General features: G+C 42.3%; 1 protein-coding gene across 1 annotated transcript in view; it reads right to left on the reverse strand.

Annotated features, from left to right (window-relative positions):
- Positions 1-2,699: 2,699 nt before the first annotated feature.
- COL23A1 (collagen type XXIII alpha 1 chain) overlaps positions 2,700-13,580 on the reverse strand; it is a 284,371-nt gene continuing 273,490 nt past the window's right edge. The window contains exons 18-28 of the mRNA XM_019535162.1: positions 13,041-13,130; positions 11,908-11,970; positions 10,854-10,895; positions 10,320-10,346; positions 9,621-9,692; positions 9,451-9,504; positions 8,788-8,814; positions 8,183-8,236; positions 7,315-7,401; positions 4,471-4,509; positions 2,700-2,777 (exon numbers count right to left, since the gene is read on the reverse strand). Coding sequence (XP_019390707.1) covers positions 2,775-2,777; positions 4,471-4,509; positions 7,315-7,401; positions 8,183-8,236; positions 8,788-8,814; positions 9,451-9,504; positions 9,621-9,692; positions 10,320-10,346; positions 10,854-10,895; positions 11,908-11,970; positions 13,041-13,130 — 558 coding nt within the window. The 3' untranslated portion in view covers positions 2,700-2,774. The remainder of the gene's footprint in view (positions 2,778-4,470; positions 4,510-7,314; positions 7,402-8,182; positions 8,237-8,787; positions 8,815-9,450; positions 9,505-9,620; positions 9,693-10,319; positions 10,347-10,853; positions 10,896-11,907; positions 11,971-13,040; positions 13,131-13,580) is intronic.

Below are 13,580 nucleotides of genomic sequence, written 5' to 3' on the forward strand. Positions count from 1 at the left end.
TTGCGCAAATACGTAGAAATCCTGCTACGGCTTATTTTATGGGTATGTCTTATTTTCGGGGAAACACGGTACCTACATTTCAAGCTTTCGTCTGTGCATTGTATATGCTCCCAGGAGACTTTTCTAACTGGATCCAGTAATTATAATACAGGAAGGCAGTGACTAGGGGTTACAGACATCATTCTGAAATAGCTGTACACCTGGAGACATTAATGAAAAGCGCCCCATAGTTCTGAGTACATTACCTTGCTTGTGTTATTAGAGCTGGAATTAAGTGTGCGCTAAGTTGACTCACATAGGCAAAACATCCTCCCAGGGCTCATTCTTCTGTCTATCTTCAGTTCAGCATGACCCTGAACATGCTAGACAGGCTCAGGATGGGGACCTGCACACACGGCTCAAATCAACCCAAGTATCCATATACAGGAAAACGTGATTCACCATCCTCCTTCCCCCCAGTGTCATAAAGTTTCTGGCTGCAAGGCACCATTAGATCACCTGGTCTAACCTCCTTCATACCACAGGCCCTCGCATTTAACCCGTCACCTAGTATTGAGACCAGTAATTTGCTTGGCAAAAGGCATCTTCCAAAAAGGCGTTCATTTGTGATCTGAAGACATCAAGAGATGAGGGAATCCACCACTTCCCTTGGAAACTTGTCCCCGTGGGTAAGCAGCAGTGCTGTGATCAATATTACCTTATTGATTTTGTTTGGCTTCAACTTCCAGCGATTGGTTTTGTGACCTGCCCTTCCCTGTTAGGACCCAGTATTTCATCCCTGTGAAGGTACTTTCACAGCATAATCAAGTCCCTTCTCAATCTCTTTTTTAAGGTGAATAGATTGAACTCCTAAACCTGACTGTTAGGCATTTTCTCCAGCTCTTGCATCATTGCATGGGGTTTTTTTTTCCGATGTTCTCTAATTATTCATCATCATTTTCAAATAGTGGGCACCAGAAATACATACAGTATTTTAGGACTGGTCTTGCCAGTGCCACATGAAGAGTTAAAAATCTCCCTTCCAGTCCCGTGAAAAAATAACATGATGTGTTGGGAAGAGGTCAAAGGGGTGACAATGCTACCAGCACCCTCAACTTCTTTCTTGCAGAGTTATCTCTTCTCAGCTAGTTCTGCAGCTCCTTTTGAGAGGCTGACCTCTTCCCTTCCCTCCACCTCTGCGTGGCCCACTGCAATGCCACTAGTCATATCCAGGCATGGACCCACAGCTGCTCTCCCAGGCCAGCTCTGCTTTGCTGTTTCTGCCATCACTCTTCAGTTTCTCCCATTTGCCCTACTTCTACGCTGTTGGTCTTTCCTCCCCTGTCTCTTTCCATCAACACATCACCTACCAAAATCACTGTGTCCTACTAGTGCAGGGTTTGTGAATGGTTGGTTCATTAGGCCATGCCTAAGCTACATCTTCCAAGAAGGACACCTGTTAAGGTGGATGTGGCTGGCTGTTCCAGCTTTGATGGGAATCCCAAAATGAATGGCCTTTGCTGGATGCAGGAAATATTACCAAAATCGTACACCAGTACATCTGAGTTTTGTCTGTCCGCTTCCCAGTGTCACCAGCCTCCGTTGTGAAGTCCTCTCCCATCCCGTTAGGAGAAACTAGCCTCTCATGATGTTCACACCTCAACAGAAGCTGATGGAGCTGACTGAAGCACTCCGAATAGAAATACTAGGCCATTATCATCTCAGCTCACAGAGGCTGGTTTTGAGTGTTTGGGCTGCATGCGGTGAGTCTGAGACCACATTTATTTGCAGCAAAGAGACAGAGAAAAGGAGGAGGAAGGGAAGAATCAGGAGAGCGCAGATGAAATTGTATCACATTGACAAAACAAACCTTATCCAAGGGACTGAATACTGTATTTCATACTGTCATCTACTCCCAACTTTTGGGAACCCCAGGTTGCAATTTTAAGTGCCCTGTGGCTCAAGGAAGAAACTTTTAGCAGGGCTCTCACTATGCCTGAGCTTGTAAACCAAATAGCATGAACGGTCTTTTTGAAAGGCAAGCTGTTGGCAGGTCAAGTCCTCCTAATCCTGTGGATCCTGAAGTAAACAGAGAAGGAAACCCCAGCAAGACTTGCATATCCTCAGCCCCCAGCCCCAGGAAGTTAAATAGACATTTCTGTCCAAGAGAGAAGCATTGCTGACAGTCACTGAAACATCCACAGGTACTTGGAGGAACTGTACTTCATCAGTGTCTTGCTGTTTCCATCCTGGTGGGAACACGTAGCAGCAAATGGTGTGGGCCTTGCCCTCTCTGCAAACTGAGAGTCCTTCTTTGATTCTGCCAGGTGCAAAGGCCGCAGCTTCTCCAACTTCTAGGGTTGCATCCTTTTTTTCTTTTTTGCCTTCAGCCAGAGTTTTTCACCCTTTCAGGAGGCATGTGCAATGGGAAAGCAGAGCTGAAAGCCACATTAAGCACAGGGATTTCCCTCCTCCATGCTGTAAGGCACACTAGGCAATGCATTGTCTCAGCTCAGTTAGTCCATGTCCACACAGTAGCGTTACCAGCAAATTACTTGCATTCCCAGCCACTGCAGTTTTTGTCTTTACCATCAGCTCCCGAAGTTATCATGCATCTCCTATAGGTCTGACAAACTTTGGAGCATTTTAAAGGTCCATACATGACAGCATCCAGTACAAAAACAATCAATATATTACTGTTGAAGTTTTTTGTTTTTTTGTTTTTTACAAAAAATTAAAAAAGAACAAAATATATCACATTATTATTTACACACTTTATGCTTCATGCTTAGCGATCACTGAAAAAGAACACACAGACAGACAATATTTTAGTCATACAGTAGGAAATGCAGCTTTACATTCAGTGCCAAGCAATTACTTGTTAATACTGTACAGGCTGCGCCCCCCCCTTGACTTTTTTATATTAAAGTAGAGCCAGATGACTCGTTGAATTAAAAACTGGTACTTGAAGGCCGTTACCCAACTTTAACTGAGTTTGTAACCAGCTAGGGATACAATCTTACCTTGATTTGTGTTCAAATTAAAACGGGCTTAGTAACCTCACTTAGCTGCTTGAGCATTAGTTTGTCATGTGTGTTCCAGCTTCCAATTAGATGTACAGCATTCTTTTACAGGTGTAACCATCCTCTTGGCTGGTCCAAGCATTTGGCTTCATACCTGTCTCATATGTTAGCAAGCATTGCTGGAAATGCATGTATTGACCCAGTGGAGGCATGTCATGTAGCACTATGTCCTCTCCCACTGAAAGGCACTGGGATACCAGACTACAACGTCCCAAATGCACTGATACAGACCCAGTTAAGCAACACTGGGAGGGGAGGGTGGGGTGGACGCAAAAATCTGATGGTAGAAAAGCTGCTGTGTGAAGCTGAATTATTTCTAACTCTTTGAGGGGACCAGTTAGCCTGTAGGTGTCACCCTGCCCTACCTTCTGCCTCTAAGGGGACCAAAAACCCAACAGCTGCATACCTAGCTAAAGGTATAGTGTAGGCAAAGCCTGAAAATAAAGCACTGTAAAGCAAGAATGAAAATTAAGTTCAAACCCATTTTTCCTTGCTAAACACTTGGACTAATCAGGTGCCAGGGGATGTCTAGTAGTACAGAACTAAGCTGCTGTCCTTCCTGGTACACTAAAATTAACTAACTTCACAAATACCAGGTCAGTCTTGAAACCTGACATTTGGGCTCTCAGAGGGAAGGTTTTTCAAATACTTCGTGGGTCACAGATGATATTGGAGGATTTTTCAATCAGGAAAAATAATTGCAATACTATTTATTTGTAATTTATTTCTAGGCTGAATGTTGTCACGGTTTGGTGTAGAAGAATACAGTCCAGAAATTCAACCTCAAAGTAGTTCTTGCTTTTACAGACTGCCTTCAGCATTTGTCTCCATTTTATTGCATTTCCGAAGTAGAACACACACACTCACCCTCTCTAACCCCTATTTTTAAAACCTGGTCTTCATGTTTAATAAGTGCATTTATTTGAGCATGTAATTTAGGACGGCTGAATGTAGGGAATCATCACTATATCTACATATCAGGTATAACAAGATCAGTGACTCAGGGCCTAAGTCAGCAGAGCTCTGCACAAGTACCTTGGTCACACGAGTGACCCCTTTGACCTAAAAGGGGACTACTCACGCGAATAAACTAAAGTAACCTGATTATTGGTGCTACTCATTTCCAAAATCAGAGGTTTAATTACAGCTGGCCTGAATCCTCCCTGCCCTCCCTTCTATGGACAAGATTTATGGGAAGGGTACTTCACAGCAATGGAGTATTTTGCACTTCCAAGGAAGTATCTTGTTCTAGCACTGTTAGAGTCAGTAGCCCAGTATCACTGCTCTTATCTAGTATGGCATTTTCTATGTAAGATATGTTCTTTGTTGCATAGTCCACAAATACAAGCAACCCACTCAAAATGCAGTCACATTCAAGCCATTCAGTAATCCAGGATATTTACTGTACCTTGTGCCAACATCCTGGTACTGGCAATCCATCTGGTCCCTGAAAAATTAAGTCACAAGTTTAATTCTGTTGGCAATTACACTGGAAAAAAAATCCAACTCATTCATTATGAAGGTGCAAGATTCAGCTACACAACCTACCAAGACAAACTCTAATGACATGCAGAAACACATTATAACTGCACACACATTATAACTACACAAACATAAATGTAAGTATGATAATTAGTCCATCAGGAGTAATCTCATTCTAATTTGCATTAGCACCAAAAAAAGTTACATGACTCTTTTCTTGTACATTCAGAAAAAAATTGTAAAAACATATACCACATCTGGAATCCCGGTGAATTCATTTCACAACCTGACTTAAAAGGTTGTGATTTCTGCAATCAGAAGCATATGTGGAGGGAAGGACATGGGAAATGCCTTTTGGTATCAAGCCAATTTCAGCTGTTTTTTCCCCAGCAATCTCTCTGTCTCTGAACTGGACCCTTAAGTACTTAGCCCTATTGAGAAATTCTGACCTGCCCCACTGATTTCAATGGGAAGACTCATGGAGTAACCAACTATTCAGTAGGAGTAAGTGAGGAAAGACTAGCTAACCACAGACAGAGGCATCATAGACCTGTAGCAATCCGGAAGTTGGTACAACTTTGCTACCACAAGGGAAAATGCAAGGACCCCTAGAGAGAAAAAAGGACCTCACTAAATATGAGCCAACTCTCTAATTCAAAGATGTCTTGGGAGGAACAGGCAATAAAGCCACCAACATTCAGTATCTGAAGAGCGTTATGTCCATTTCTGCATGTGCCTTCTGTGCATAAAACAATGGTGAGGACACAGTGCTTCCACAGAACTAGTAAGAATTATCTATTATATGTGCAGCCAGGGTAACTCTTGGGCTGCCAGTATCTCTTCATTAAAATATGCAGCCTATATCCTCATTTTTGGCAACAGTAACACAGTCACCAATGTTTAGGTGGTCTCTTCCCTCACAGAACCACAAGGCACTTTCTACACCCAATTTGCAGACTCTACAGAGGAATCATGCTATCCAGTTCTGGACTGAAATCTATTCAGCAGAACACAGCAACATGCTTCAACAGCCTAGGCCAAGAAATGAAGTGACACCACTCGAAGGAAGGGTCTGCAAACCATTAAAGTCCACTTCCATACTTTGTAATTAGGAAACAAAAATACTGCATCAACAAGTTACATTTTGCTGAGGTATGAGATCACATGCATCAGATTTACTACTCCACAGTATTTACCCATGTTGAAGCATTCCCAATAATACAATGACAAACACTTTGGAAAATATAACATTTCTGAGAAGCAAGTGTCAAGAGTTTATTGGGGCTTGCCATATACATCTGATTTCTTGGATACAAGTGAAACCTATTTAGCTTTGAGAAAGAATAAGTGTGTTGTGCCCTTTGGCTGCTTTACATGATTACAGATGGTCTCCACGTGCTTCAGTTTCTGATGCATTCTTCCTGATGAACTCTTCTGGTTGGTCATGCAAACAGTCACTTCCCACAGCAAAGCCAAGCACAGGCCTCTTCAGATAATCTTTGGACTTCAACTTGCTGACTTGCCAACTATAACATAGAGGACAAGCTACACGTCTAACCTGCCTTTCCTTCTCTCCTTAGGGGGAATGGATGGATGCATGTGTTCAGAATGAAAAGGGCTTTGCAGCTTCAGACACATGCACAAGGGCATGCAAGATGGAAAAGGAGCAGAGATACTATACCAAAGGGCAAGGCAGGCTCACGCCCTCCAGGCCTGGGAAACCTGGCTCCCCTTTGTCGCCTTTAATATTATGGTCTCCCTGTTTAAAAAGTAACTGTTTGTTGAGAACGATAAGGGACACAGAAGTGTTACCTGGACAGATAGAGCAATTTCATCAGGAAGGGAAAGAACGTGGTTTCACATTATTTGACATCTGTTTCTAAAGAGTAGGCCTCAGAGTCATTTCCCAGCAGCAAATTCAGCACAAAGAATGTCATCAAATAAGCATATAATATGAGAAAAACTAGCCAGAAATTCATCTCGGTAACAGTGAAATTAAAAACATGAGTAAGATGACTTAGCACACTGAAGGTATGGACACATGGACAACCTGCAATGGGTTAGAAGAAGGCAGGGCTTTATCATGCCTTAGCTGCTCTGGGTACCTGCCAATGTGATCATCCTTACCCTGTGGTAGGTGAAAGCTAAACTAAGCCCACAATAAAAGAGAAGTTAGGTACTGTGGGTTAGCTTCTACTTATCATGGGGTAAGAGCATACACATGGGCAATTACAACAGAACAGCTGAGGCATGATAAAATCCTGCTCCTTTCACCATACCAGCAAATGGTTCCTGTGTCCATCCCTAAGAGAAGAAAGGTGATCCACCAGAAGAAGCCAACATTAGCTTGTCCTGCTTATACCAGGGAGGAAATTTCACTCAATACGCAATCTTCTTCCGCTCAGTTTCATGTCATCCCAACACATTCAGGATCTAGAGAGACCGCATGCAGAGGCTAGAAGACTTAACACCTTTTTAAAAGACTGAGCTATGTATTGTGAAAGTTCATTGTTCTGACAGGTCATTAAGGGGAGCAATATATCACAGCTTTGATCTCAGCAGGGCAAAAGAAAAGAAAGGAACAAAAGTGAAAAAAAATCAATGGAAACCTGCTCCGATCTAGTGAAAGGTAAGAGGACTCTCAAGCATCGCCCTCCGCTGGCTGTGCTGCCTGTGGAAGTAATGGTACTCTGGGAACCATTACATGTAAGGTAAAGCTGTTTAAACATTTCAGTTTGAACTATTTCCCATCTGCAAGATGAACACATACCACTGGGCACGGCTGATCCAGTCCAGGAGGGCCTGGCTCTCCTTTTTGCCCCTTGGCTCCCTTTCTCCCTGGTATTCCTCTTTCTCCCTGTGGACACAAAAGAGTTGAAGGTGGCTTCAAGCAGTGGGCCTCAAGGGCAACAGTTCAATTTAAACAAAGGCAACACCCCAAATTAAAGCTGGTCAGAAAAATTCTGCTGGAACATTTTCTTGTCAGAAAAGGCTGGCTCTCATTCACTTCTGTCAGCAGCTGGACAGGCATCTGTCAAAGATCTGTCTGCTTTCCTGCCAGTTCATACCCACCCAACTGGCAGTGCCTGGTGGGCTGCCAGAGAGCTGGGGACCCAGAACTGCTAAGCTCCCAGCTACCTCTGAATTGGGAGGTTGGAAACCACAGGGGTTGCAGCTTCCAAGGGATGAAGCTCTGTGCTCAGCCAGGGCTCCCAATTATTCCTACACTCCCAGCTCCCTGTCTGGTGCAATTTAATTTCTAATCAATAATTCTGAAGTATTCCCTTTTTTAAATGGCTCTATTCCTGCTCCCCTTAGCCAGTGGAATGCCTAAGGCCTTAGTCAGGTGCGAGGTAGAAGGGGCATGGATTTTGAACCAACCACTGTCCTTACCCATGTTACAAGTGCACTGGTATTAATAAGTTTGAAAGTGGTCTTAACTTTTACAGCACCCAAGTCACTGACTCAAATTTTCACTGGGGTCTTGCTTGAGCAAGACATCAATGGCATCAAAACTTAAGAGAGATTTTGAGAGTAAACTTTGGGCAAAGTTAGGTAGAACTTCTTGGTTTTGTTATTCAGGCCGCACAGACAGGATTGGGCCCTTTGTGACCAGGAAAGATGTGACATGTTCTCACCTTCTCTCCCCTTTCACTTTTTTCTCCTTTTTCTCCTCTTAGACCTGGGAAACCCTACCAAGACAGTTTGAAATGGGGAAAAGATTTGTAAGTTTAATTCCAACAACTCCAATTACACACAGCCTTGCTCACAAGATCAGTTAGGACCTCCCACCTCTTTTAAATGCCAGCATCAGTGACTATGAATGTGAATTTTTCCTGTTGTTCATTTTTGCACATTAGGGACTTTGCAGAAAGGTGAGGGTTTAGTATACCATGATGGTATCTTCCATCTTAGGAATTTTGATTTTATTTGGTCTGATATAGATATACTTAATTAAAACAAAAGTTCCTCAGTCATTAGGTGGAACAAAAGTGAAGTGTAGGAGGGTGACATGCACTGGGGAGATGAGAGGTCTTATGGCTACAATCATGGTGTGATGCAACTAAGCCATTCCTCCTTCATCAAACCAGCCATTGGTCACAATGGATTTAATTTTAAATGGGACATAAAGTGTTAGAAGGCAATTGTCTGTAAAACTAAAATGCCAATCTTTTAAATAATTTCACATGCACATTACTGATGTTCCTGGTGCCACAACTGAAGTAACAGATCAAGCACTTACATCTAACCCTGGCTCTCCTGGCTTCCCCTAGAGTCGTAGAAATAGAAAAGAAGGTGCCATGTTAATTGTCTGGTCTGTTGTCTGTAGACTGACGACTGACTTGGAGAAATACTGTCCCAAGTACAGCGTGCATCTTTGTATAACCTAAGGCAAACACCTTGCAGGAGTGGGTTCCATTGCAGGATGGAGTATTATGTACAAAACTAATATACCAAGTGAACAAGTGCTGGAGATAATTAGAAGAAAAGGTTCTTTTCCCCTCCAGTAGGCAAATGATTTCTCAGTGTCACTGCCATGTCTCCTTAGGAGCAAATGCATTTTACCTAAAAAACTGGATAAAATAGATAAACCAAGCAGGAGAGCTTGGAGTCCACTGTGATTGTGAGTGATCAGCCAGAATTATACCTGATGCAACTCTATTGACCTCCAACTCATAGGGAGTGACTGAAAACATTGAGGTTGCTTGGATCTGCTGCTCCTGAAACATAGACCCCTTGTACTTGTGCGAGAGGACAGCTAGTCAGTCATTCATACCATAGCACCTGTGACCCAGAGGAGTCCAGTCCAGACTGTATCCTGGACTGGATGGGGGCATGCAGCCTCTTAACCAGTAAGTTCAAATCACAATATACTTTCATCTCCCCTTTCCCCTGGAATGATTACCTTCTCTCCTTTGGTACCTGGTAAACCAATAAGTCCAGGAGAACCGGGAGGACCCTGGAAAGAAAAGCAACCTATGAGAAGGACTTGGAAAAGCACTCCTGAAAGATTGCTTGTAGCACAAAGGCTAGAATTTAGGAGGTATCGGGCATAAAAAAAACTAGTCTACTTACAGGTGGCCCAACATCACCATTTGCTCCTTTCTCCCCACTGTCTCCCTTTTCTCCCTTTGTGCCATCTAAACCCTGAATGAAAAAGATAATGAGGTTCACTGAGGGCACAGTACTGGACAGGGTCTGCTGTCATACCACTTGACCAAAACTGCCACTAAAGGAAACAGAAATTGTGCCCTGTTGCACGACTGAGGGCAGGTCCAGGTCCAACAGAAAGTTGGACTCAGACTGGCATGGTCCATGCGCAGGATCACAGTACTTAGACCAGTAAGAGACCAATGAGCACATCAATCCTATCTTCATGTAAACACAGGAGAGAGCACCGTATGTCACGACAGGTGTTTATTCTCCTCCCTTCATTGAAGGACTTTGCATTTCGCTCTCAGATGAGAAATATATGCAAGTAAAGGGATAAACACAGAAGCTGTGAGATCGGGCATAGCACTATGTTGTTGCATGCAAGCAGAATGACAAAGAAGCCTCAAGTTCATAAATCCATTTGGAGGAAGTCTTCCTCATACAATGTCTGCCTAATTTTCAACACCACCGAGTGCCTACAATTCCCAACAGCAGTCAGAGGACGCTTTCGGTAACCAGCACCCTTATCGGCCCTCTGATCAGAGCCCCTTGTGTTCTCTTTAAATAATGCCCTGGCAGCCTGGAAGTATTGTATGACAAACATATAATGCACTGACTCACCTTAGGCCCTTGGATTCCTGGAGGACCCTGTAGGAAAGAGAACAGGGTGTCTGAAAACCAGGTTTCTAAGTCATTTAGATATCAATGAAGATGTGTTCCCAAATCTTTTGTTTCCTTGCTCGGGTAGTTGGTTGTTTTTGTTAACACTATGAGTCTGTCTGGGATGATTATTTCTCCACCTAATCATTTCATCTCAAACATTTCTTGTCAAGAACTGTTTTTTGGCCTCAACAAGGACCAGGCCCTTCATGGCTCCCCTGCCATCTGCCCCTGGCATGCCAACATCTTACAAGTTGAAGTTGTGGGTGTTTTTGGCACTCTGCTCAAAAATGTTGCTGACCCCTGTTCTAAAGGATCCAAGAAATCATCCTGTAGTTAGTTTGGAAGCACCTTACAGCCCATTTGTCTCTAGCCACTCAGACCGTGCATGGCAAACTGAAGTGCAAACAAGAGACCTACTCCTATAATACATTTATCGTGTTTATGAAACCTCAGTTCTTGTCTACTGTACGTGCTACTTTGTCATAGTCTTACCATAGGGCCCGGCAATCCAGGAGGTCCTGGCTCAGGTATGATCTGCATAAAGAAATACTATTATATAATGAAGTGACTAGATACACTAGATAGGCTTATCTGTATTGTAAATATGCCAAAGGAAACAAACAGTTTAAAAATGGAAAATTAACATGGCACTGAATCAGTGTCACATGATGCAGTGTTCTGCCCTGTTAATCAGCAAAGATGGCCGTAACAACTTTAAACTAATAACACTCTTTTCTGTAGAGCAAGTTAACAAACTCATTACATATTCATCAAGGGCTTGCCTAGCTTTATACATTAAACAACCCAAGAAAATATTCAAATTCAGCGCATTTGCTAGGCACAAAACAGAAGCAAGAGAACTTTTCTAATTTTCTTAGAAACACTGTCTGTCCCTCCTGCTCGGGTCTGAATGTAGATCATCTCTGTTCTCTTGTCACTCATACAAAGCTTTAAGTAAAACTATCAGTATAATTTCCTTAAAAATGGTAAAGCAAACAAAAAGATTAAAAAAAATCTTATAAGGCTGCAATATTCACAAAAACTCTTTTCAGAACAGGATATAATAAACTATTTCTAGTTGAATCATAGAAATTTAGGGTTGGAAGGGACCTCAAGAGGTCATCTAGTCCAACCCCCTAGATGGTCAAGGCAGAACCATCCCCAACTACATCATCCCAGCCAAGCCTTTGTCTAGCCAGGTCTTAAAAACCTCCAAGGATGGAGAGTCCACCACCTCTCTGGGTAGGCTGTTCCAGTGCTTCACCTCCCTCCTAGTAAGAAAATTCTTGATTGACAAGTTCTAAAACAAGCAAATGTCTAACTTTTTTCCCGTATAAAAGATGTGCCACAAGACTTTCCTTTGCAATGAAAATGTGCATTAGTTTTAGTGAAAAGCACATCTGGAATTCAAATGCCTTTTCTGCTCATTTACCCTACAGGTATTCATACTGAAGATTTAACTCCAGTTATTGCACATGCTGATTTCTTATGATATTGACCTCACTATGACCGAGAGCCTCATAGCCATAGTAAACGAATATCTTACATGATTATTCTGCAAGCATGGGGATCCAGTTCCTCCTTTTTCTCCTTTTGGTCCATCAATTCCCTAAATGGTAAGAATAATCATAATCTAGATCTCTCGATATGCTGATAGAGAAAAATACATTTCCCTTCCCTTATCCTAAAGTCTTATTTCAAGTAATTCTGATTTGCTTCAGCAAGGCTGTTGCTTGTGAGCAAGTCTGAAAGTGTCTTCCCCCCCTACCCAATTTTTTAAGCATAGCTCTGTATTGGGAAAGCCACTGTTACAGTTGTCTTGCTTAGGGTTGGGGGTAGAACAGACCAAGATTCAGATCTGATTCTGCGCATTGTTCATGCCTGTCTGCCCAAAGCTGCATTGATTTCCAAGTACCTTGCACCATTGCACACTTATATTCATGGTTCCCATTCAGCAAAGCAACTAAGCACAGCTTTATTCTACGAATGGGCCTAAATCTCACTGACTTAATTGGGAATTAAAGACCCACATAAATGCTTTGCAAGGGTCTATACAAACTATGTTATTTGAGAACCTGCTTCCACTGAGAACTGTTAAATGTGACACATTACTGCTTCATAAATCAATGCAATTCTGCCCCCCTCTTGAATGAGTTTTCATTGTATTTACCAAGATCTAGACTCTCTGTTTTACAGTTGGGCAGAGGTATAGCCCAAACTTGTACAATAATAGTTGTATCCAACTTGAATGATCACAGCATTACTGTTGAGGAAGAGATGTGAGGGCAGCTTTTAGCCCATTAACATTCAAATACAACTCAGTCCCCATACTCCTTGCTAGAGATGTGCCCCTTTTTATTCAGACAATTATCCTTGCTTTCTGTCAGCAGATCACTTACTGCATTTAATAGCAGCTTTAGGTGGGCAATGAATGCCATTTGCAAAGATTTTCAATGACTCATGGTGAGTTTTACCATACCAAGGCATAGTAATAGTATGCTAATAGTAAACAGTACTGCTAATGGGGAAATGAAAAACTTAGGAGTCCTCCCAGTTAAACAGCAACATTGTTTTGATAGGGGCATCGCAAACTAATAAAATGCCAAGACACGTAACATCTTGGGAAGCCAAACAGGCTAAAGCAATAAGCAGCTTATGCACATTAGTAGAGACACATACCGGTGGACCAGAGAGGCCCATTTCTCCTATTTCTCCTTTTTGTCCCATTGCCCCAGGGGTTCCTGTGTCTCCTTTAGATCCTTTAGGACCCTACAGTGTACAACAGAGCTTCATTAGAAGAGAGCTACATGTATTTTTAAAAGAACAACAGGCACATCTGCCTTTTAATTCTTTATATTCTTCACAACACAGGAAGCATGCTTTAACATTAAACAGTGGAAATACTGATTTTTGTCATGAAGACATCAATTTAAGATTTTAAACATTTATTAAAGAATTACAGACCATCTCAAATTACTGCTAAAATAAACCATTTAAATCCACAATCTTAGATGCAAGTAATTTCTTATAAACTGAAGTTTCAGCAAAGGAAAATGAATTCAGAGGAAAACAGATGAACAAGCTGATGCCATAGAACACAGACTGTTTTCTTTGCCTGCTCAGATTGAAAGCTGCACTTATCCATGACAAATGGAAAGACCTTTCAGCTACACCGCTGCCGCCACAACATAGTCATAGTTAGTAGGGTCGGAAGGGACC

The sequence above is a fragment of the Crocodylus porosus genome, unplaced genomic scaffold (genome assembly GCF_001723895.1).
Source record: "Crocodylus porosus isolate Cpor-Errol unplaced genomic scaffold, CroPor_comp1, whole genome shotgun sequence".
NCBI classification, from domain to species: Eukaryota; Metazoa; Chordata; order Crocodylia; family Crocodylidae; genus Crocodylus; species Crocodylus porosus.